At 42.8% G+C, this 25494-nt stretch overlaps 4 protein-coding genes across 6 annotated transcripts; 2 read left to right on the forward strand and 2 right to left on the reverse strand.

Moving 5' to 3' along the window:
- The first annotated feature begins 423 nt into the window (after positions 1 to 423).
- Positions 424 to 15211, forward strand: adam17a (ADAM metallopeptidase domain 17a). 3 transcript variants are annotated; one of them, XM_070979123.1, is made up of 20 exons: positions 424 to 625; positions 944 to 1076; positions 1441 to 1574; positions 2252 to 2340; positions 2592 to 2781; positions 5887 to 6017; positions 6208 to 6294; positions 6903 to 7028; positions 7324 to 7468; positions 7709 to 7800; positions 8224 to 8376; positions 8968 to 9167; positions 9320 to 9423; positions 9518 to 9652; positions 9957 to 10087; positions 10269 to 10347; positions 10703 to 10791; positions 10964 to 11023; positions 12061 to 12097; positions 13392 to 15211. In XM_070979123.1, exons 1-20 carry the CDS (start codon positions 520 to 522, stop codon positions 13784 to 13786), a joined length of 2616 nt encoding a protein of 871 aa, XP_070835224.1. In that variant the 5' UTR covers positions 424 to 519; the 3' UTR covers positions 13787 to 15211. The 3 variants fall into 3 exon arrangements, with proteins under 3 accessions (XP_070835224.1, XP_070835226.1, XP_070835227.1); XM_070979125.1 differs by having other exon boundaries at positions 12064 to 12097; XM_070979126.1 differs by lacking the exon at positions 12061 to 12097.
- iah1 (isoamyl acetate hydrolyzing esterase 1 (putative)) lies at positions 14639 to 16899 on the reverse strand. The gene is made up of 6 exons (XM_070979127.1): positions 16788 to 16899; positions 16593 to 16645; positions 16234 to 16385; positions 15888 to 16049; positions 15660 to 15781; positions 14639 to 15565 (listed from the first exon to the last, which is right to left on the reverse strand). The coding sequence occupies exons 1-6, from the start codon at positions 16848 to 16850 to the stop codon at positions 15389 to 15391; spliced, it is 729 nt and encodes a 242-aa protein (XP_070835228.1). The 5' UTR covers positions 16851 to 16899; the 3' UTR covers positions 14639 to 15388.
- A 792-nt stretch (positions 16900 to 17691) lies between these two features.
- LOC139342373 (uncharacterized) lies at positions 17692 to 19682 on the forward strand. Its single transcript, XM_070979442.1, has one exon. The coding sequence runs from the start codon at positions 17700 to 17702 to the stop codon at positions 18714 to 18716; it is 1017 nt and encodes a 338-aa protein (XP_070835543.1). The 5' UTR covers positions 17692 to 17699; the 3' UTR covers positions 18717 to 19682.
- Positions 19683 to 19727: 45 nt separating this feature from the next.
- Positions 19728 to 25275, reverse strand: LOC139342372 (cleavage and polyadenylation specificity factor subunit 3). The gene is made up of 18 exons (XM_070979441.1): positions 25089 to 25275; positions 24913 to 24976; positions 24496 to 24593; positions 24254 to 24382; positions 23991 to 24168; positions 23800 to 23889; positions 23560 to 23710; positions 23132 to 23307; positions 22899 to 23057; positions 22644 to 22790; positions 22380 to 22532; positions 22076 to 22184; positions 21426 to 21524; positions 21220 to 21314; positions 21002 to 21089; positions 20736 to 20802; positions 20479 to 20575; positions 19728 to 20404 (listed from the first exon to the last, which is right to left on the reverse strand). Exons 1-18 carry the CDS (start codon positions 25157 to 25159, stop codon positions 20303 to 20305), a joined length of 2073 nt encoding a protein of 690 aa, XP_070835542.1. The 5' UTR covers positions 25160 to 25275; the 3' UTR covers positions 19728 to 20302.
- Between the last annotated feature and the right edge of the window lie 219 nt (positions 25276 to 25494).

A 25494-nucleotide genomic window follows, 5' to 3' on the forward strand; every position in this document is an offset into this window, starting at 1 on the left:
CAGGCAAGTGTCCACACAGATATTTTAGTTTTTTACTGATTAAGATTTTACATTAAAACATTCATGGTAAAATTGTAAATCATGATGGATTAGATGGATGATGGTTAGAGATTAAACTGACCAAAGGGGATAAGGTGTTAACAAGTTTGGTTCCTCCTCCGCCAGTCACAACATGAAAATACATTTTAGACAAATAATCTGACAAATGCTTTTCCGCATAGCGAGGATTTTAACTTTTGGAGGCAGGACTTTTAGCAGTAACAGAGTGTCTTTTCATTGTGTTATTTCCACTTTTTCTCTAAGATCTGTAATAGTAATAAGCTGTAATAAACTAATGAATCCGCTACCTGTGTGTATCGGGCGTGTAGGTGTGGCGTCGATTATCACGTCCTCCCATGGATACAAAAAGCGGATGTTTTCCACTCGGCGCACTTCCGGGTAGCTTAGCTAGCTATCTCGACAAGCCAGCTAACCTGTGACAATGACAGCACTAGCATGACTGACTGAGCTTCCTGAAAAATGAGGAGCATACTGATATTTGTCTTTCTGGCTCCTTGTTGGGTCGACGGTGCAACAAAGTCAAGAGTTACTACAGAGGCGAATCACGAAGAAAACCCGGAGTTTGGTAAGTCACTTAGCAAGCTAACCAAAGCTAGCATTAACGTTAGCTTTAACGGTAACGGTTTTTAGAGAAATGAACATTAACGATAATTACTGTAAATTAATGCTATTTATGTCCAGTGTGTTTACTGAGATTAACAACACTGATATTTGGATTAAGTGTTCTAAAATGTAAATTCGTTGAGTGCAGGTTAGCTGCTAAATAAAACAACATGATCAGGCTAGAAAGCTGTTCGTTAGCTCCAGATTATAGTTGACCGTATCTCTCTGGTGTGTCACATGAAAATGAAATGGTCGTTTATGACTTCTCCATGTCTTCCAGATGCTCTGAACTCCATCCTGTCAGATTTTGAGGTGCTGCCATTGTCAAGCCTCCAGCTGCACTCTGTTAGGAAGAGGGACGTCCACACCCAGTCCCACCTGGAGCGCCTGGTGAGCTTCAGAGCTCTGCACAGGTACAGCAGCACTCTCGTGTCTGACATAAACTTACCCATAGGACCTCAATTCTTCTGATAGGAGTGATGTGATAGGCTCACATCCTTTCAAATCTGTGTGAATACAAAACTCACATCCCCATGTATATGTTGAAAAAGTTATTGGACACTGTAATAATTCCTGTGTCTATACTTGCAGAGTAAGATCCCTTAAGACCCAACTTAAGTCCCAACTTATGTTACATGTTGATTTGAGACCATATCTTCAAACTATTTGCTCACCTTAGTCCTGTTTGTAAATAAGCCCAACACTTCAATTGATATGACTTCGATTTTTGAAAGCAGCCATGTAATCATGTCTCTGTTTGCTCTTTTTCGTCTTCAGGCATTTCAAGCTGTACTTGACCACCAACACGGGCCTTTTCACTGACAACTTCAAAGCTGTGTTTGTCGATGAACATGGGAATGAGGAGAACTATGATGTTCAACTTCAGAACTATTTCACTGGACATGTCGTTGGTGAGTGAATGACTCTGTTTCTTTTTAATAACTATGATATTTTCCCACATCCTGCTTATTCCAAGAGTCTTAGTTTGCAAGTGCAAAACAAGTAAAGCTCAACCCTCTGAGCAGTTTCCGGGCATTTTTGCTCCTGTCACATTTCTTTTCACTGCGATTTATAAGTCCTGCACCTCTGTGAAGACCGCACAGTCATGGCTAGAAGTAAGGAGAACTGAGACATGTCATTTGTGCACTATAACATTTTTATGGCAAATCATCAAATTAATTTTTCTTGACAGAAGTGTTTGTAGCACATGATTCCTTCAAGGATTGTTGGAAATATAAAGATCTGATGATAATTTCTGCTTTTACGGGTTCTGGGTATGATATATTTTGTAATATTGTTTTTTTCTCCTTTATTAAAGAAGACATGACTTTCAAACCTGCTGGTTAATTGTGGGATTCAGATCATTGTTTTTAAGACCTCAATCTGTGACATTATGATCAAATAATTGCCACTTTTTTGCTAATTACGAGCATTAGTTGGGTTGATGCCGATACTGCTTCACGGAAATGATACTGGCTGATGCGATAGTAAGTTCATGCATCTGTGCACCTTAACTGAATAGATAGCTGGATTTAGTCTGCATAGGTCAAAATTTTCGTAAGTAACCATATTTGTTTTGTGTTTGCAGGAGAGGAGAACTCACGTGTGCAGGCACACATTGAAGGAGATGAGTTTTCTGCTCACATTCTAACTGACGAAGCAGAGTACAACATAGAGGTAAGAAGTGGCTGGCAGTACCATCAAAGGTTCTTCTTGTGGTTTAAAGTAGTCTCTGACCAGATATTCTGCAAAAAAGGGTCACTGTTCTTACTTTGTTCATATAATGATTTGAAGACCCTCAAGTCTATTGTACCTTAATGTCAGTGAAGGACCCCCCCCCCAAAAAAAATCTCTTCTCCTCCTTTTAACCCCCCTCTGACTCTACTGTATTGTCCTCTAACACCACCTCTTTCTCTCTGCCCATGCAGCCCCTGTGGAGGTTTACAGACTCCCCAAATGATGGCAGGTTGCTGGTTTATCGCTCTGATGACATTAGGAATCTGAGCCGCATCGCCTCTCCGAAAGTGTGTGGCTACATCCATGCAGAGGCCCAGGACCTGCTGCCACAGACTGCCAGGAGGGACTGGGACAGGCAGGAGGAGGTGGGCCAGGAAAATGGTGAGCGCTGCCGTTTCCCTCACTAGAGTTGGAGAGTGTTGCATGTGTGTGCATATTTGTGCCTGTGTAGTGGAAATGTGTAGGAGGAAAATGGAGTATATAAGAGGTTAGGGATTACAAATCAGCTGCAGCCTAGGCTCTGTGCTTTTCTATGTGGATGGTAAAGAGCAGATAAAGAGTAGGAGGATAACAAATGTTTAAGGTGGAGAGAAGGAAGGAGCGACCCGACCCCAGATAAGCGGTTGAAGGTGAGATGAGATGAGAAGGAAGGAGGAGGTTGTAGTAGTGAGACAGAGGAGGTAGGTGTTAGATTCTGTAACAGTCAGTTTAATAAAAGCCTTTTTATCTGTAAGACCGAGCCTATGTTATGCACATACACACTGCTGACAAGTGGGTATTATGTAACAACCAAATGCCTTTTGATTCTTTCGTGCTGCTCGGGAAATGTAAAGCGTATAGCAGCGATAATGTGCCAGAAGAGAAATCTGAAACACCTCTCAGTGGCTGCTGGTTGAAAGCACTCATTGGGGATATGAGATGAGGTGAAGGTTCTTATGGAGGAGGCATTAAAATTCATGGAGGCTCTGCTGCCCAGTGAGATGACTCTGAGTCGTCACTGGTCTCCCACTGCTTGTTATGGAAGCCAGGGCAGCACACACCCACACTTCTGAGCTGTGCATAGCCAAGTGAATGATGTAATGCTCAAATGGGATGTCTTCCTGTTGTCCTTTTTTTATTCTTCTTCAACTACAGATTGTTTGAAGTGCTAAGGATGCATGTAGGTTATGATCATGATCAGCTTCGACACAGATTTGTTTGCTCAGAAAGCCATGAATATAACCTTAAAAAAAAACCTGGTCTAGCTGGAAAATTGAACGTAATATTGTGTGTATGCCAGAACTCATTCACGCATATTATTATACTCTCAGGAAGACTTTTCTATAAAGATAAACTTCTAAATTCTAGCTTGAAGAACAGAGGCAGAGCTTAATCAGTTCACAGGCCAAACAAAAAAGGAGACGTGCAGCTAAATGTGAAAATGAGGGCAATTAACAATGGGATACTGGAGCATGGCCTCATTGTTGAACTCCTTTTTAAATAGGTACTTTACTTTTTGCATTATGTTTTGTTGAAATAATATTATATATACAATACACAATAAAAACATGTGACAGCAGAGAAAGATATGAGCAGATCACAGACCCTAAGGCAAGGGGAAAAAAAGAACAGGAAAGAAATAGCACATGATGTATACGATGATGATAGACATGATGTAGACATACGCATTACATGGGAAGTCATAAAGATGTCAGAACTTCAATATATGGCACAGAGCAGGGAGTATACAAGTGAGGCAAAGCAGTAAAATACCCAGGTGAGAGTGTTAGACATTCACAGGACGCTGGACGGACGCCAGTCCATAGTGCGATGCCCCCTGTGTACAAGGTCAGCTGTGCATTCTGGGAGGTAGTCTAGAAAAGGTGTCAACAGCTTTTAAAAAAAATCCTCATTGCCCTTCAAGAATGAGTCTGAGCAAAACTTTAAGGATTTCTCCATACCACTGGTTTACTGTAGGAGGTCTGGGCTTAATCAGTTGAAATAAAATTCATCTTCTTGCTAATAGGAGAATCTTGTTCAGTTTTGCCAGAAAGATTCAGCAGAAGCTAACCAGGATTCATCTGTATCTCATCAAAAATAGTAATTTTACTAGTAACTGAATATCAGAGGGCAGTACCATATCGTCGCTGTCCGATAAAAAGCACGGATCTCCAAAACTCGTTTTTTTCAGGAGCATGAAAAAAGTGTTTTACTCGTCAATTAATTTTCAAATTAAACCCAAAACACAGTAATTAGACACACTTAGGACTCGAAATGAAAACCTATAGTTACACGGTGATTAGCAACCCGTTTAGTATTTTAATCGGATTTACGTGCGTTGTTGTGAGTGACATTGGACATACGTGTTTTTTAAATAATGCGTTCCAATGATGTCCGGTCATTTACGAGCCTTGAGTCTCCCGTTCATGTCCCACTAAATCCGTAAACTATTGATAGCAGGCTATCCTACATTTCCACATAGCACATTACCCTAATCTAAGATTTTTTTGGTATTTTGTGTTGAAATCAGATTAGTCCATATAGGCAAAGAGTCATCTAATACTGTATTAACGCACATGCATCAGTCTGACTCGGTTCAAGGAAATCACAGAGTTTATCGTCTATCGCTTCACTGCTGCTGACCCTCCTCTCTGCCTCAACTGCTCTACTGTATTTTACTTTTGCTATTGCACATAGCTCCTCTAACGTGAGAGACATGTCTAGCCTGAAAAGGAGAAAACAGTGCACATAACAGACACATCAGACGTCAATGAATACATCTCGGTCAGTAATCTAACGTAAACAACACTGTCATGGTTATAAAAAGTTTTTGAACGGCATCGCTCAATGCAAGGACAACATTAGCCTAGCGTTAGATGCTATAATAAGTCTGCCAAGTACTGACGGTATACAGTCTGTGTTTACGGACATGACAAATCATCTGATATACAGGCAACGCCAGAGGCGGGAGATACGCGCATTGATGGACACTTCTGACACCCAATGGAGATACGTGTTAAATATATGATGTAATAAAACGTATTTCCATTGGTCACTTGGATCCCCAATGCTACCTGTTGCTGGGGGAGAATGTGAATATTCCTTAGCCAATGGAAAGTCAAAATCGTAAAAAGTTGAGATACGTGTTTTTTATCGGACAGCGATGATATGTAGTATGTATGTAAGACCTCAACCTCTTTCCTGCACTTCCCACGATGGAAAGTATTCAGGGATTGGGGTGTGTGCTGCAGACTGTCAAGGATCCTGTACTGACTCTCTTTGCCTGTTGCACCAAACCATGCCATCTCCCCAGACTCACCCCATAAACTTCTTTATGTGTCTATCCTTATGTAAGCTTACCTTTGACTGTTTGAATATGGCAATGCTTAAAAAACTGATCATTACTTCTTTTTTCCCCCCTTTTGTCTTCCTGTGGCCATTTTTTCTCTCTGTACCCCTTCCTATGCATCTATCTCCAACGCTGCTCCTGTTCCTTCTTTGTCACAGGGTACCACCACAGAGAGAAGAGGCAGGCTCATGATCACAAGAAGAACACCTGCCCCCTGTTGCTGGTTGCAGATTACCGCTTCTTTGAACACATGGGCCGCGGACAAGAGAGCGTCACTCTTAACTACTTGGTCTGTCCTTATGATGCTATGTACAAACACCTAATTCAGTGGTGCAGAAAGAATTCACCATGTAAAGGTTTAACAGTTTAGATTTAATTCATCAGATTGAAAAATCTGTGAAAAATCCTGTGGAAAAGCTTAAATGTAATTCATTTTTTATGGTATTTCTGTATGTTAAGGATTTTTTTTCTCACTCCAGATTGAGCTGATTGATCGAGTTGATGACATTTATAGGAACACAACTTGGGACGATGAATTCAAAGGCTATGGGGTCCAGATCCATCAGGTGCGTGTTGTACTTCACTCTAATATGGTTCAAGTCTGACTTGTGCAACAGGCGCTGCTCCTAGCAGCACGATAGCTTTGTTTGACACTGAGTTGCTCCCGGAAGTGAGCAACAGCATTTTTTGGAGGAACTGAAAGCCTTTGTGTGAGTCACGTGGGGTGATTTAATTTGTTCCATGGGCTATGGGAATAAATGGAGACACTGTTTGTCATACTCTGAGTCCTGGGTTTTCTCACTGAAAAGATATGCATTCATTTAGTGGAGTTATTTTCCAATTTTCTCCACCACACATCTCAAGAAGGACTTCTAACATGCAGCTTTTATCTCCCTGCCTCTTGAAATACAAACCATGTTTTAGGTTTGTACTGTCTGAGTGACATGTGGTGTGCTCTACCCATTAGGTAAAGCTTTTGTAAAGCTATTTTTACAGGGTTTGGGTCCACTTGTGGCAACCTAAGTTTAATGTAAAGTGATTTGAGGGGCAAAATAAATGTAATATACATCTTAAAACCTTGACTATGAAATGCTTCTAGTAACATATGATTATGTGCCATTATGCTTAAACTTGTTTAAATGCATTGTTCATAAATGGAGTATTTGGTTCTCAGATCATCATTAACAAGGAGCCGACAAAGCCTCCCCCTGGCCATGCTGGCACCGGCTGGGTCCACTATAATATGGAGGACAGCCCTGTGAGTGGAAAGAAGGTCTGGGATGTGAAGAGACTTCTGGAGGTAGGAAACAAAAAATGTATAGACAGACGGATGCAAAAATGTGTCTAGTTAAACAAAATTCACCGTGAGAGCTACACTAAGGGAAGGGAGCTGGGGGAAATACAGTGGTTTTTCTATTTTTAGTCAGAGCCTTGGGACTAGATATGATTTGGAAAACTACAAACTTAAATCGTCAATCAACAGAATGTGAAATGTGTTCACACAAATGTGTAACATGTATGTGCGTATAGCTGCCCTGTAAAAGCTAATGACTCAAGTTGTCAGTCAAGATGATAGTTCTCTTTGTGTCTCTCAGCAATTCAGCTCAGACCTAGCTGACAACGCCTCCACTGTGTGTCTGGCACACCTGTTCACCTACCAGGATTTCGATGAGGGCACGTTGGGGCTGGCCTACGTGGCCCCCTCCAAACCTCAGGCCCTGGGCGGCCTCTGCCCAAAACGTAAGGACACATCCCTGAGTGGCAAGATGGCTTTGTTTTGCTAAGCTAAGCATCACGCAACACCTACATTACCAGGTGGTCAATGTAGGCTGTTCAATGGAATATTTTTCAAACATGTTTTAAAAATACGTTGCTGAATCAGAAGTGTAGAAATGGAAGTGTGGAAAAACTGTTGGAGGTCTGGGTTTCAGTAAAGCAAAGTAAATACTGACTTCTTTCTCTGATTGTGTCACTTTGTAGCATACTACCCATCTCACTCTGTAAAGAAGCCCAGCTACCTCAACACAGGCCTGACCAGCACCAAGAACTATGGCAAAACCATCCTAACAAAGGTCTGTTTTACCCCAACTCTCAATCCTCATCTTTGGAAAAGAAAAAAAAAAAAAAGAAGCAGCTAATTACTAAGTGCACTCAGTTTTAGGATGTTATGAAACATGTCATCTTGCCAAGTTTAGGCTCTAAGTAGGGCAGACACACCTTTTTGTGTGGGTGTTTTGAGTAATGATGTGAACGGTTTGCATTTTGACACCTAAGATGCCAGTGTATTACTTGCTCCTCTGCATAGTTTACAGCTAAGTTTAAGCTGGAGGAAGTGTTGAGACTTGAGGCCTATTGGTTGAATGTGTATTTCTAGCTTCTATGATAAAATGCATGTTTTTTGTGAGTGAAATCCACATTATTGGTAATTAGACACCAACATCTTTCTGTGGAATAAAGACCTTACGTCAGACCATTTGGTGTTTGTGTCCTATCAGGAGGCAGATTTGGTGACCACTCATGAGCTGGGCCATAACTTCGGAGCGGAGCACGATCCCGACAACATCCCATACTGTGCTCCCAGTGACGACCACGGGGGCAAGTATGTCATGTACCCGATTGCTGTAAGCGGAGACCATGTCAACAACAAGGTACACTCCCAAACAGAAGCATTGCTGTATATCTTGGTATATAACAAACTCTGCTGACAGTTATGAGAATACACAGAGTTAATGAAGCAAAGTGTAACTGAAGTGTGAATTCTGTTTCTAAATGAGTTGCTTAATCTACAGAGTGTTGTATAACTGTGAATCACAGTTGTTCCTGTGAAATATAATGATAGACAGTCAGTGTACTGTACCTCCTCCACCATTGGCCTCAACAGCTAATATGCATATGAGTTATGCTGCAGTTTAAAGTTTGAAGTGCTGCTGTTTGTCCTTTGTGACTTGTTCTGCACTGGAAGCTAGGCCCTCTTAAAGATATCTGCAAAGGTTAAAACCAAATCTTGAGTCACAACAGTGTGCATCAACAAAAATTCATACAACGTCAAAGAAACTGAGAGGTGTGGCTGTAAATTCATACTTAGTTATGTAAAAAAGATGCATCTGTTGCAGGTGGAAACAGCATCGTTTCGCATCGTATTTGAGTAAATATCTGTGGAATAATTTTGCATCAGAAACAGATTTACAGTCCTTTTTAATATCTCACCACCATCTACTTCACCCCCCCCCCCCCCCCAGCGTTTCTCCAACTGCAGTAAGATCTCCGTAGGAAAGACGTTACGTTTCAAGGCCCCCGTGTGCTTCAAGGAGAGGAACAGTAAGGTATGTGGGAACTCCAGGGTGGAGGAGGGGGAGGAGTGCGACCCTGGGCTCCTTCACCTGAACGATGACCCCTGCTGCTCAGCCGACTGCAAATTCAAACATGGTGCACAGTGCAGGTATGAGATCCAAAAGACAGGTTGAATTGTGCAAAACACTTCGTCCAGTCTTTGTTTACACTCAAATGCTGAGTGAATTAATTGAACCAGAAAGTCTTTGTGGGGCTAGTTTGAGTCACTCATGCATTTACATGTGTCTGTTCTCTCCACAGTGACAGAAACAGCCCTTGCTGTAGGAAGTGCAAGTTTGAGCAGGCAGGAGTAAGGTGCCAGGAAGCCATTAGCGCAACCTGTAAAGGCATATCCTCCTGCACAGGTGAGTGCCTCCTGCTGGTGAAATAAAAGAACTGCAGTGATTTATATGTTAGAAATACCTTGAAAAACTGCATCCCTCTCGCTTGAATTGATAGGCAACAGCAGTCAGTGTCCACCTCCTGAAAACGCTGATGACAACACGACGTGTGTTGACAATGGCCGGTGTCTCAACGGAGAGTGCAACCCTTTCTGTGAGGCCATGCAGAACCTGCAGTCCTGTGCCTGCAACGGTAAAGAACAGTGAATTGTCACAAAATCAGGGGGAAAACGTGCAAGAGCCCCAAACTGATAAAAGCTCTAGGTGGATTGTCTGACCAGTGTTGTGGATCCTGCCAGTCTGAGCTGTGACAGATGTCAGTTGCTCATTCAAGACATATGAAGTGATTGTTCACATGTCTGAATAAATCTTTTAATCTCTGTTCTAAAAAAAAAAAAGTTATGTGTGCATTGCCAATGTTATAGAGTACAGTTATTACAATTTTGCAGACGTAAAAGTGAATTGTCATTGAAGCTAATCTCCTCTTCTGCCTGCAGAGACAGAGCACTCCTGTAAAGTGTGCTGCAGGGGAAGAGATGGTGCCTGCTCTCCCTTCGTCCAGACCAATGGCAGTTTCCTGTTCCTTCGCAAAGGAAAACCCTGCACAGTGGGCTTCTGTGACGAGGGCGTGAGTCAACAAATCTTCCCTCTACAGACATGTTTCCATCACATTTATTCATTATGTTTTAGTTGCTAACACAGGCCAACCCCAAAAGGTCTTACAAACTGTGAATTTTACAATAAGTTTATTGTTTTTTTTTTCTTTATTTGGCTGTTTGGAGAGTGTCAACTGTCTCTTGTTAAAACAGGGAAAGTGCATGAAGCAGGTGCAGGACGTGATCGAGAGGTTGTGGGATTTCATTGACAAGCTGGACATTAATACATTTGGTGAGTTGGTTACAGCTAAGGGGAGTAAATCACAAGTTTCACCACAATATGTTATTATATCGATTTCTTTGGACAACAATATGATATTTGATGACATGACAATGTCTGCCAGTTTCAGCAGCAGCACAGCCCTGCCAGCAGTTGTAATTTACACCTATAACTCATAACTTGCATTACAAACGACAAACTTAGGAGTGAAAATACAATAAAGCAATATAAGCATGCATAAAGCTCTCCATTTATTGTCAGGAACACTCACTTTCTGTCAGAGGTACACCGTTAGCCAGCAGCAACACGCTTTCCCCGTGATGTAATGATGGAAATGCTTTTTTTCTCACTGCCACCTCTCCATCAGGGAAGTTCCTGGCTGACAACATCGTAGGCTCTGTGGTTGTGTTTTCCCTCATCTTCTGGATTCCTCTCAGTATCCTGGTTCACTGCGTGGTAAGAAACTGCTGGACATCAATTCATACTAGTTCTGAGTATCTGCTCCTTTTCACATTCTGTAGCTCTGTGGTTGAAGCTAGAGTTCTTCTTCATCAGCTGCAGTGATGACCTATATTCTTTTACTTCGTTAGATACTGAAAGTCCTCTCCTCTTGTGCTTCTTTTTGCAGGACAAACGACTTGACCAGCAGTATGAGGAGAACACAAAATGCTTCTACTATCCTCCAAGTGTAAGTTTCTCATCTCTCAAATGCATACCCCATACTATATGCTCCTGTGCACTAGCCTTGCTGCTACACTAACCAAACTAACACAATCCCACATTGTTTTGTTAAACACACACTGTCATCTTTAATTGGAGCATGAGGGTGATTGTTCAGGTTTAGGTATTTGCCTTTTTTCTGGATCCGTGCATCATCTGTCACCGTTAAACTAGGTGTTCGAACACATCAATTTGGCAAAAATTCTGATGAGGGGAAAATAAATAAGTTTAAATGACCAACAATAAAATAAGAATTAACTTCTTGTGTTTTTAACACCAAACTTTCTCTCCTGTTTGATAATGGTTAGGAGGAGCAGTACATGACATGAACACGGCAGAGTGTGCTAAAGTTAAAAGTGTAGTATCAGAGCTCCATTTGGAAAAAAAAAAGGTGATGTTATGTATTTTGTGCACCAGTCAGGATGTTCAAGTATTTGAATTAACAACTGATAACAGTTGTGGGCGTTGTGCTTGTGCTGCAGGCCACTGTGACCTTATCAAACCTCATGCACACAGTCCTGTGTGTGCAGATTAGCTGAGCTTTTGAGCATTAAACACTTGATAATACCTACAATATTAACTAATATTTATTCTCTATGATGTTCAGTATCTGCTACTACAACCCCAATATCAAGAGGGGGGAGGCTGTGTAAACGCAGTTATTTTGCAGGTGATTGCATTCTGTTTTTAATTTATGTTTTACAAAGCGTCCCAACTTTTTTGTAATCAGGGTTGTACAAAACATTCACTCTCTCAAACCCAAGAAACATTTTTGTAGCATCATTCCCAGTCCTGAGACATCAGGTGCTAAATTGGCCAATATTCTTGAAAATACAGGGCCAGAGCAGGACGCGATTGGATTCAGAAGCTCGAGCTTCAGGCAGCGTGAACTAGTGGTCAGGTTATTTGTCAGTTAGGGCCTCACTGTCACTGCTGGGTTCAAACTCCAAATGACCTGTCCATGACTCTTTGCCTTGGCCCTTTCCATTCTCATTGGAACTGCAGCAGATGGTGGAAGTTTGTAGTAGAGCTCCCGCCATAGGTGAGTGTGTGCGCCATGGTTTGGTGTTGCAGTGCGTTGCCATTGAGTCCATGGTGGTGCATGGTCGGTGGCCCACGTTTGGGATACTCCTGCAGTCACTTACTCCTTGACGTAATCGCTGATCTAGTTGCACATTTCCAGTCCTCAAACTCACTTGTGTCTTTTTCGTCTGAGACAAAGTGAGAGTGGCTGATGAAGAAAACTAAAGCTCGTAGTTGAATAGCTGTAAATGTGTTCCTCTGTGCACGTCGTCCATGCAGAGTCTGATCAGAAATTACTTCAAGAAAGCAAGATGGCATTTTAGGAGTATTCAAACAGAGAGAGGACTGAACAGGTTGCACCTTGTTGTCTTTTGTGAAATCCGATGCAATGTGTGTCAACATTTTAAGTTTGCATCTGCTGCTGTTCAAAGCCACAACATGAAGAGGGTGTTGCCCTTTAGGTGATCGTTATTTTTTTTATTTTATTTTTTTTTTTATTTTACCCTTAGCTTTTCTTTTATTCAGTGGCTGTCTGCACTGTGTTACGTCCTTTTTTTAGGTTTGATTGGGAACACCTGGAGACTGAGGGTACATTCCTCTACAGACTTTTCTCATGGCAGACATTTTGACTTGTCAAAGTAAGAAAAGTACAGGTGCAACTAATAACATTAACGATGGCTTAATTCCATTTAGGTGTGACACTAAGTCCTACAAGTGAGCCAGCTTGCAGAGTATCAGGCCCCTTGTGCTCCTAAAAGGACAACAGCCATTATTAATATTAGTTCCACCTCTGTTCTACAACACAATCTGTCCACCGTGAGAAATGTTTGTTTTACTCATTCCCACTTTAAATGGGGTGCTAGGGATTATAATGGGATGGAGATAGCAGGAGATGTTACTTAATTTCTCTTAAAATATAATGGAAGCAGCTTCAGGGTTTTGATAAAACTTTGTAGATGTTTAACTGTGAAGAGGGAAATATCTGATGGTCTAATCCAGTGTCTCTCAATTCCGGTCCTCGGGCCCCCCCGCCCTGCATGTTTTAGATGTTTCCCTCCTCCACCACACCTGATTCAAATGATGGGCTCATCATCAAGCTCTGCAGTGACCTGATAACAAGCCACTCATTTGAATCAGGTGTGTTGGAGCAGGAAACATCTAAAACATGCAGGGCAGGGGGGCCCGAGGACCGGAATTGAGAAACACTGGTCTAATCTGAGCAGAATGCAGTAAAAAGGGAATGGATCCCACCTCAGTCAGGGCCCGTCAGCTTTGAGATGCTTCGGTCTCATATGTCACTCTTTGCTCTTCAGAGTCAAGAAATGCTGAGCAACCTCGAGTCAGCATCCGTGCGCATCGTCAAGCCTCCTCAGCCTCCCTCCTCCTCCGCCGGCCGGACCGCGCCCTCTTCCCAGCACCCACAGCCTCAGCAGCTGAGTCAGGTCGGGGCCACTCCCGCGGCAAGCAGCAGTACCCCGGCCCCCGGCCCGAGCTGCGGCCCCACCCCGGACAGCGCAGGGGGGCTGCGGATGGCCACCATCCAGGAGGACACCAGCAGCGACTCTCACCTGGGAGAGGAGGGCCTGTCGGACGATTTCACAACCGCAGGAGCCTGCTCGTCGGTTACGAAATCCTCCTACGAGGATCTGACAGAACAGAACCAGCCAGCCAGGGACCGGCGGCGCCTCAAGAGGCAGGACTGCATTGACACTAAAGAGACAGAGTGCTGAGAGCGAACGACCAGTACTGATATGTGTTTTAGGGAACATACATATACATGCCGCATCATATAAATTTTTCTTATGACAAATCACAGACGCCAGGTGTTGAAAGGTAGTAGCATCACATTTAGTACAGTAGGTGATTAACAAAACTAAGACCAACATTTCAGCCAACACTAGATGTAGAGTAGTTGTCTCAAACCCTTGTGACTGCAAGTGAAATAGTGAGGGTGACTTCATGTTTTTTTTGTGCCTGTGGTGCCTTTTTTTAGTGAGGTGGGGGGGTCCTTGACCCAGTGAAGCCTGAGAGTTCTGAGTAGGTCTGTGGAAATGAATCCACAGTTAAATTATCTTGTTGGCGTGACCCAGTTGCTGAATAGTTTCTAAATTGTCCAAGAATGAAGAAAAGCGAGAACAAATTACATTGACCTCAAGGTTATCTGCCTTTGCCAGAGAGTCACGTTAAAAAATAAAGTGAGCTATGATCGTGGATCATAAAGCTACCAAAGCATTATGTGAAGTTTCAGCCTTGCCTCAGTCTCAGCAGTTCACTCCACTGACCGTTCAACAGGTGAATGATGTAATATTATTGTTATTTTCTCTTAAAAGGAAACATTTCAGTGTGATATATTAAGCGGCAAATGCTGAACTTTGACCTAAAAATGACCAGAATCTGTGTCATAACTGCACTTGGAAGTATTTCTCACATCACTGGAGGATTGAAATAAGTTGTGCATGTTCTTTCTGTGCTCTGTGTCATCAGTGGTTTCTTTTAAAACTGCCAGGCCTCTATAATATTGAGCCCCTTTGTGCTTAGGATGTAACATTTTTCAAGCATCGAGTGATGGTCTCCCTCCGTGTTATAAGTTTTTTTTTTTTGGTTATCATGTCTGCGTGGTTTCAGCTCTGTACTAAACAACATGGTGCCTTTTCAGAGTTTGTGCCTAACCGTTCCTAGCAGACTTATTCTGGGCTAAAACGCATGAAAACTCACAGTAGTCGAACATTCCTCTGGACAATCCTGATTAAATTTTAAAAGAAACTGCGTGAGGTGCTTGAATGTGATTTTTCTACTCGGTTTTCTGTCCTTGTGCCAATGTGAGTTATGCACCTCTTATTTAATGCCGTCTCACCACTGCTGCCTGCTGTGTCACATTACAACTGTAGAATATGTATTTAAACGTAGGTCAAGAAAATAAGAGTAGACTGTGGCTAACATTGACTCTCCTGGATGGATGTGAAGTGTTACACAACAAGCACATGCCCTGTGTGATTCATTCTGATGTGTATATTCTTAATGTTTCTGTGCGTATAAATGGCCACCTTTGATTTTTTTTTTTTGTAAGTGTCTTACTTGTATTACCTATACAAATCTCAAAATAAAAATCTTTATTGTGCATTTTAAACATTAATACATGATTTCACGTCTGATTTATACAAATCACTGCTTCATTGTAGCAGGAATGCAGTCCAGTGTCAGGCTCTCAGGAATTTAGACCAAGTGCAACACATGAATGGTGGTGATTGATTTGCTTTCCTCAGACTCTCCAGCCTTGTAGGATCCTAAAGCAGTGTGTTCTCCAAAGCCTTCACTGTTCACAGAGGAGGCTGCTCTCAGGACTCTTGGCATCAACGTCCCCCCAGTAGGGCAGGATGAAGGGCAGGTCGGCCACGCGACTCTCCAGCAGCCCCCACAGATGCTGAGCCACAAACTGGTTTCCTTTCTCTGAGAGATGCAGCCCATCGGACAGGTAGACTGTGTAGTCCTGTGGAGCAGAGCACAAGACAAGATGTGTGAGAATTTCATGTTTAAGTGACCTCTAACAACAGACAGCAGGGACAATGACAAGCACTAATCACCTGTCCATCTTTCTGCATGAGTGTCCAGAGGTCCAGGACGTCCGTGCCACACTGACCAGCAGCCTGCACACACGCCTGGGCGTACTGCCCCGCTGCAGAGTTGCGCCGATTGAGAGGATATCCTGGAAAAGACAAGAAGAGGCACTCACGATCTTTGCTGGCCTGCAGCATAAAAACGGTCTGAGTGACGATACAAGAATGACAGAAGAGAAACTGAATGAGCGCAACCTTTCAAAATGCACTCCTTCTCCCAGGCTGCCTCATGAACAGGTGGAGGGGTGATGAAGATCACTCTATCTGCTGACACTCCAGCAGATGCCAGAAGCCTGGTGATCTCCTTCAGGTTCTCTGAATACTCCTGCATAGGGACGTGCTGTTTGGGGTTTTTATCTGCATGACAGGAGCACAAATCACACAGAAACATTAGGAAACAATCATTAATCATTAGTGACAATATTTCCTGTCACAACATTGATTTCATTTATCCAAACCAGTGAAGTGCAAAGTATGATATCAGATACTGTAGCATCACTACACATCCTGAATCGTCACTGCAGTCTCAGTGTCATTGTACCTTCCAGTGCACAGTCGTTGGCTCCAAAGAAGACAGTGACCGCAGCTATGCTGTTGTCTGCAGAGTCGTGACTGTTGATGAGGCGAGGAAGAATGATCTTGGCCCATCTGGTGTTGTAGCCAGACAGTCCTCTGTTTACAACATCACATTTTCTGAAGGCAAAACATGCCAGGTTCAGATTAGGCAAAGGCACAAAGTCTGGTTGCTTACATAAAAAACCCCACATCAGTACCATTTCTGTTCACAACTTTGGGCTATTGTTACCAACATCTGTGGTGAGAAATGAGACATTAGTTGAGCACTTAACTTACGGCTAAAACAAATCAACAACCGATATATGATATGTAGGAACTACTTACCTCTCTAGTTTGCTGGCAATTTCTGCACCCCAACCACTGGTTTGAAATGAAAACTGAGAGAATCAACAGCACCGCTTTGTTAAATCCAAACTTAAGCTAGCAAGCTAGCAGCTAAGGCTAACTGAAAGAGTAGTTGACAATATGAAATATAATCATAGTTAAAGTCTTCAAAATCGATTTTCATGCATGACTAACCTGTGTTATGGAGTCCCCGAATAAAATCACTTTAGGCCAAATTATTGTTTTCAATTTGGACATGTTGTATTTATTGGTAGGAACCAGCTGAGCTGTATACACCGGAAGTTCCGGTTATAGGGTAGGAGGCGTGTTACTTCATAATAAAAGTCTACACCATTCTTATTTTTATTCTTCCTATTATTTAAACAAATAAAATAAATAAAATCTGACCAACTAACTCTCTCTCTCTCTCTCTCTCTCTCTGTCTGTCTCTCTCTCTCTCTCTCTCTCTCTCTGTCTGTCTCTCTCTCTCTCTCTCTCTCTCTCTCTCTCTCTCTCTCTCTCTATATATATATATATACACACACACACACACACACACACACACACACACACACACACACACACACACATATATATATATGCAATACTACTGAGCAGCACCACAAACAATAGCCTCCAAAATTATCAGAGAGTTGAATTAACACCCTTCTAAAATAAACTTCATGAAGGTAGGATTTATTGTAGGACTGTTTTCTTGCATTAGTTTTACCTGGGTGTAAAAAAAAAACAAAAAAAAAAAAAAAACGTATTTTGAATAAGATGAAATTTCACATTTTTGCACATTGAACTGACCTGCTATGGCAGTAATTACCTGGAATCAAATGATTATTTTCCCATCAAGAAATATGTCTGTTTGTAAAGAGTATTAGTACTATATCCTGTGGAATTAATATGTTGCACATTTTCTCAAAACAAAATATATCTGTATAAAAGTTTGTTGTAAGTGGCTGATAGCGGAACTTTTTTTTTTTTGGCTCAAGCAATCTATGATTTGCCCTTTTCATTCCCACCACTGGGGGCGCTGCAGCAAGACGATCCTCCGTCAGAATCACGGAAAACACTTTTCTTCTTCTACTCCTTCTAAACATGGCAGCGGTCAGGCAACGAATCCAAAGGGGAGCATACGACATAGCACTAAAAACAAGTAATCGTTACCTCCTGAAAAGTCAGAACAAGCAAAGTAAACGTGCAATAAAAGCCTCGTCTCTGTCCGCCGGGTTTCTGCTGGGTGATATCCAAAATGGCGAACTGTATCGAGCCGAAAATGCTGAGGATGGAGTGACTGTTGGAGTTTCACAGGACAGCTGCACAAGGTTAACACCACTGTTTGATAATGTTTGTGGAAACGGAAATGTCGCTGAATTTTACTATCTTGGATGTAACAAAGACTGTTCATTTTCCAACAAGACCCCGGTTCAATTCATAGGTAGACATCTCCCTCGACACCGGAGTTATGAGAAGTTTGGGAGGTCTAGTCACCGAGCACAGAGCCTCGGGAGTCAGCGTTGGGGACACGGACAGTTCGTGTTTATCAGATCTTACAGCGGCGACGAAACCCGATCCGAGCCCCTTTACAAATCCAAAACAGGCTACTATGACATCCTGGAGGTGTTGCCCACTGCCACTCAAGCCCAGGTAAAAACAGCCTACTACAAACAGTCCTTCATCTTCCACCCGGACAGAAACGCCGGCAGCGAGGAGGCCACTGTCCGCTTCTCTGAGATCAGCGAGGCCTACACTGTGTTGGGCAACAAGTCACTGAGGAGAAAGTACGACCGGGGCCTGCTGAATCCGTCAGACCTCGTCGCAACAGCCAGACCCTCCGGTAAGGACACCACAGGGAGCTCCACCAAGCGGCAAGCCGGGACCCGGTCTGTGATGGGCGCAGATGGCCGCGGAGGCATCTTTGATTTCGACAAGTTTTTCAAGGCCCACTACGGCGAGCAGCTGCGGAAAGAAAGGGACGCCAGATTCCGCAAAGAGGAGATGCTGAAGAGGCAAGAAAATGCGGTTGAAAATAAGATTGCCAGTATGATGGAGATGGGAATTTGTATTATGCTGGGTGTGGCCATGGTGTTGGTCTTCAGCATGAAGGGGAGATGAAAGGTGCGCTGAGGAGGAATTCTGAGCAATTTAATGGGGTGTGGGATGTGTTATGGGTCCCTTGGATCATCTGACCTTTCACATGACTGTTGAAGACTGTCTTGATCTGCCCTCTGACATCTCTATGCAGGGGGACGTGGACAAAATAGTGGATGACTTAATGTCATACTTATATTCAATGTAACACTGTGCAATTTTGTAAAAGCTGCTCACAAGACTGGACTGAAATGTTTATGTTTCAGCTCTTCAGTTTGCAATCCTGCATCTCTGCACAGTAGCACAGTATTCATTTGTTGTTGAGATGTTTCTGTGCACCGGTTTGAGTTTGGCATGGCCTTCGTCACTCATGTGACACCCAGCAGCAGGGGTATCTTTTCTTACCAAAATTCTTCTTTTTCAATGCTTTGCTTTGAGGACTTTCTACTTTCAGCAAAAGTAGCCAAACTTCTCAAATGTTAAATGTTGTCAAAACTCAAGCAGCCGTACAAGAACAAAATAAAATTGTTTAAAAATGACAAAATTATCATTAGGAATTTGTTTTTTGACGGAAACATTTGAGTCAGGACCCAAAACTATTGAAGTTGTACTCAGCAGTAATTATTGTTCTGCAGGGCTTGCCTTTAAATGTGGTCTACAAATACTGAGTGTACACACTGACAAAAGAAGGTGGTGCCACGTCTCCACTCCTTTAGCTTTTATAAAGTCATCTGTCTGTCAGATTTCTTTATTTTGAATGGTAGGGCGAGTTTTAATTGATTTAATGTATTGCTATTTCTAAAACATTTGTCACAATATCAGGAAGTATGGGATGTGTGGATCAGTCGTACCTCGAGAGCCCAATAAACAGGCATTACAGGAACTGTAAGTTGAAGAATGTGCCTTGAATGATGTTTATTGTAAAAAAAAAAAAAAAAAAAAAATCAATATTGTTGTATTGTCCTGATAGTGAACTAATAAATGAAAAAATGTTGCATGCTTTTGTTTGCTCCATCAACAACACTGACGCTAATGCATTAACTGACCAATGTGGTTTAATTGCTCAGTGATTCAAGTCTTTCTCAAACATGTAATGAACACAAACATTTAGTCTACAGAGAAATTCACAGCTCACATCACAAAAGTAAACAAATACGTCATCAGTGCACACTAGTAGCAAACTCAGGTCAAATAAAACCTACAGTGCATCTACACAGTTAACTTATTAAATATATTAAAAGTGCTTGCATTACAGAAAAAAAACAAAACTCTATAAAGTCCTATCTGCACAGCTTATTTGTTTTATGTTCTTACATGGTAGCTCTGAGGTCACAGATCATAACAAGTCTTCAATCAAGTCTTTCCAAGTTGCATTCATGAGGTGTGACTCGGATTGGTTTCTGAGGCGATCGATTACACCAAAGTGTATGTGCAGGAGGTGTAGAAATATGGACGTCAGACTGATCTGTCAGACCAGTCCCTGTGATTCTTGGGAATACATGAAATCCAGTTTTTAGCACACACGCACAAGCTGCTGGTTACCGTCTAATACTCTCTGTATTTGTCGAAGTGTTCTGGTTACGAACTCGTCTGCAGTCCTGTCCCTGCCCTCAGATGACCGGGTTGAGGGCATCATAGAGCCGCTGCACCGCCAGCTCCACCATCTCTCTCAGGGAGTCGTCCTCTGTGCCTTCATCCTCGTAGCACACCGACTGATGGGGAGGGAGAGGAGGTCAGTGAGAATGATGAAAGAAGAAGAATTACACTGCTTTGTTCTGCTGCTCACCCTCGTTTCCAAGCAAATGTGAACCGTCTTCCCGTCTACTGTCACAGAGATGTTTTTACCATCGCTGAAATCCACACATTCCTCTCCAAACATGTCCCTTAAGACAGACAGATGACGAGATGTTAAAGATCAGCTGAGAAACTGTTAATTCTGGTGACATTTCACAGTATACTACAGTAGACAAACACACTGATCCATCCATGTATACAATGTTTAAAGCAAGTGAGCATGGATTAGATGGCTGGTGTGCCACTCACTGCAACATGACTCCTAGTCGGGTTTGGAAGATGTCCATGTCCAGAATGGTATTCTGGGTCTCCATGACTGTTGATATAACACAAATTACATCATGTGAGAAAAGAACAAACTGCATGGCATTGAGACACAATGGATTTTTTTTTTTTTTTTCAGTAAATAAGTTCAAATAAACAAGTGACTTGTTGTATTCTTCATACAGTCCATAAAGCATTCAAAACCAAAGATTTGGATAAAAAAAACATGCATAACTGCCTGCTGTACCGACCTTTCTGAGCCTTTGGGTTTGACTGAACTTCCAGCACAACAGTGGTGACGGCATCGGCGTACATGTCATTGAGAGGGTTAGCTATCCACTGAAAGAGGAGGGAGAGAGAGAGAAAGGAAGGCTGGGTGAATATATAGCACAGGACAATAAACAGCAATGTCTGAACACAGAAAAATCCTGCTATCCTGCATGTGGACCACCGCTGGCTGACCGCTCACCTCCAGCAGCACCATGCCGACCTCGTGAATCAGAGTGATGTTTTTAAAGACCTTCAAAGTGTTCTTCTCGGTTCCGTCCAGCTCCTCCACATCACCTGAGACGTGAGATCTCCACAGTCAGTATGGTGTGAACTCCAAGTCAAAGTTTCCATGTATACACACCAATCAGTGCAGACACTGGTAACTGCACACATAAGCAGCCTTACCTGTGAGGTTCCTCAGATGGCAGACGAGCAGTGAGTAAGGCCCAGTGAAGGGGATGGCCTGGGACTGTTTCACTGTGCTCATGGCCAGCTCCGTGTAGGCTGCAGAATGGACACATCAGGTCACTTCATGATGCCTCGCTCTTTTGTCAAATGTTAAAAGACGGAGGGATAGCAGTGCGTTCAACCGAGCACGGAGACGGTTGTACAACCAGAACCCGAAGAAATTGGGACGCTGTGTAAAACGTGAATAAAACAGAATGTGATAGCTTGCCATTTTTTTTTGACAAATAATCAATTGAAATCGGTACAAAGACAATATATTCCATGTTTTACCTCAACAACTTGATTATTATGATTATTCTGAATTTGAACATGTTTCAAACAAGTTGGGACAGGAGCAACCAAAGACTGGGAAGGATGTGGAATGCTCCAAAAACACCTGTTTGGAACATTCCACAGGTAAACAGGTTTATTGGTAACAGGTGATAGCATCACCTGAACACATGACTGTATAGAGGATATTGACACATGGGCTCAGAAACAGCATCCCGACTTTTTTGGAATCTGGGTTCTGAAGTGCCGCGGAGCAAGAGAACAAGTGTCTAACAAACATCTCTCGGGGCAGTTTGGAGAACTAAAAAAATACTCACTCGAAAGGTCAGAGGGATTGAGGATGTGGTAGTTGAAGTTCTTTTTCACCAGTATGCCTGAAACCCTCTGGCCCTGAGCACACTTCTTATCAGCCAGAGATCCCATCACCTGAGAGGAGGAGTGGCGTCCAGTAACTCTTTCAGAGTGGATTGATTGTGTGAAACCTTTATAACAACTGGCACAGGGTCATTTAACACATGCAATAACCGTGATGCAGCACTGTAAAGACAGATGGAGTCCAAAGTGATGTCAGACTGTAAAATCTAATAAAAAAGGGCATAGACAGAGAGGCAGTCTATTGACCTTGGCCAGTTTCTCTCCTCTGAAGTTGAGGGTGACAGCCTCTGTGTTGCGAGGGTTGTGGACTTCGATGTGAACCTGATCATTATCCTCATACTCCCTGATCAGTGCAGCCTTCAGCCGGGCCATCTCATTCTGCTCCCCGTGGACCAGGATCTGAAGGTAACACACAGACGGCAGAGTCAAGGATTTTCATTTACAGCTCATACAAAGTATGAACGACTGAGAATTGTAAACACAAATCGATATATTTTTATATTTTTCTACCACATGTGGTGGTTTGAGAGCCCTGATGAACTCGCTGGTCTGCTGATAGTCAGTGTGGGCAGAGAAGGAGATGTAGTCCACTGACATCTTCAGCTGCAGCTTCTGTCCTGACATGGTGGTGATCTCCTCCGGCTCTGACATGATGTGCTGCAGGAAGTACGCAAACATGGTGTTATCCCAGAGGCTGGATGCTTCCGCCTGTTATTAACCCCAAAAAAACACTACACTTTGTCTGCCGTCCTGCTGTCGTCTCACCTTGGCCAGTGTGCCCTCGACGCAATATCCAGCGATGATGACCCCGTTCCTCTTGTCAGTGCACCAGCTCTCAAAGAGCTCTCTGGAGAGGCCGCTCTGCATCATACCCGGGGATGCCATCACCACACTGGGGCCGATGTCGTCAAAGTGATCCATGCTCTGGAAAGAAGCGACACCACGGTTAAGGACATTCAGCAGCAAGTCTGGCTGTCTGTATCTGCGGCGCTCTCCACCTTGAGGTTGCTGATGTGCTTGAAGACAAAAGGGTTGTTGATATTGATGGCTTTCCGGATCTTGTCGTTCATCGCGTTGACGTAGGTCTGGTACACGGCCATGCACTTCTTGGCCAGGGATGAGGCATAGTAGATGGGGATGTCGTGGAGCTCTGGGTGGTTCTGCCAGTACTCATCTACAGGAGAGAAACACAATCTCAAACAAACACAAACGTAACAGAACACAGATGCAAAACTGAGGAGGGTAACACAATACAAACATTAAGGTTTCCATGATAAAGGGTAATAAATGAAAGCATAGAAGCTAACGGCTAATAATGTTGTTGGATTTGGTTAAAACTGCCTTTTTGGGGGCTTTATGTCTGCAGAATATGATTTGTAGGCCAGTACATGTCTGTATTTATTCAACTCTATACATGACCTCTCACCCAGGATGAGCAGCAGCTCTTGGGCTCGTCCCAGGGCGAACACAGGGATTAAACAGCGGCCTTCCCTGTTGACTATGTCATGGACTGTGTTACAGAACCGAGCTTCACGCTCCTCCCTCTTTTCATGGATGTGGGTGCCGTAGGTCGACTCCTGCAGAAAGAGGAACAGCATTTATCGTGTTGTGATCACCCAAAAATCTGTTAAAAGCAGTGTTGGATGTGAATTAGTATGTAGCGTACTATGATTAAGATGTCAGGTTTGACGCTTGGGATCTCCGCCGCCATCAGATGCCTGTCCTCTTGTCGGGAGAAGTCTCCTGTGTACAGCAGCTTCGGAGGGGAAAAGCAAACAGGCGATGGATTTGTTAAGGGACCTCAATTTGTACTCATTGACAGGACAAATTATTATATATAAAAATTGGAGACATTACCTTGACTCCAGCTATTTCAATCATGAACATGGCAGCCCCAAGCACATGACCAGCATGGTAGCACCAGAACTTGATTCCAGCCACCTCCTTCACCTCATGGAAGTTAATGGTCTCAATCTTATCCATGCTCTCCTCCAGGTCAGTCTCAGTGTAGAGCATGTCATCTGCAGAAATGTTGCTGTAATTAAACCAAGACAGAATTATTGCAGGTACATTTATCATTTGGAAGAGTGTTACATGAGGATGAGTGCTCCTGCATGTACCTGACTTTGACGTAGTCTGACAGTAGCCAGCGGTAGATAGCTTTGGTGGCATGCGTCATGAAGGTCCTGCCTTTAAAGCTGGTCTTCTGGAGGAACCAGGGCAGAGCTCCACAGTGATCCAAGTGGAAACTGGTTAGAGGATGCATACATCACATGTCTGTAACTATATTTTAGAATATAATTAAAATAGAATACAAGCAGAAGAATATGTGATGGCTCGACACATAAAAGGGAAGACCCACTGGCTGATGAGCAGCAGATCTATCTCAGCTGGGTCGATTAAGTCTATGTAGGGGAGAGCATCCATCCCCTCCAAGCCAGGGTGGATGCCACAGTCGAGCTGCCAAATACAAATATTTATTTATTTATTTCACCCGGGATAATCCACTCAGTATCAATACAGCTTTCCAGGGGGTCCTGGAAAGGGTACATGAAATCAACACAGGACACAATAAGATAACAACAGAGTAATAAAAACATATCAAACAGCCTCGATAACTCAGCCTGCACAATGTGAGAACATAGAACTGCATGCTGTACTATATAACTTCATTGATATGTGATTGGGTTAAGGAATATTGTACATTTTCTCTATTTTAAGTCACATAATAGCATACAGTTACAACTTAATACAATCACAGAGTCAAGACGATATTTACCATAATTTTCCTTCCTTTGAACTCCAGGATGATGCATGACCTCCCAACCTCCTGACCAGCACCCCTGAAGTTACATGAGACAACAGCATTTAAGATAACGCCACATATATTTATTTGTTGTTATTATGATTTTATATTGAAAAACCTTTATTTATATAAAATACAAATGAACTCACAGTGGACGAATGAGGAGCTGGTCGCTTTCCTCTGCGGGCACAATCACCTCTACCTTGCGCTTTGTAGCCATGTCTGCTAAATTTTGCTGCTAAATTTTAAAATAGAATACATTAATTCGGCCATACTGCACTGTGTTGAATGAATGAGAGGGGGCGGCCTCTCCAAACGTCACACTTCCGGTGTTGTGCCAAAATACCGCCGATGAGAAAGAACAGCGGTGATAAAATTTCCGAGGCAGACGTTGGTCGGATTTGTCATTGCGATTGCACTTAAAATAAAAGAACTCGGTAAATGTTATAAGAGACACGGTAAACATACATTTAGATATATAACAAAACATAAGCTCTGTACACACTTAACAATATATATTATCCACAGGCCTTTCGGTTTAATATTCAACTTCTG

This window comes from Chaetodon trifascialis, chromosome 14 (assembly GCF_039877785.1).
Source record: "Chaetodon trifascialis isolate fChaTrf1 chromosome 14, fChaTrf1.hap1, whole genome shotgun sequence".
NCBI lineage: Eukaryota > Metazoa > Chordata > Actinopteri > Chaetodontiformes > Chaetodontidae > Chaetodon > Chaetodon trifascialis.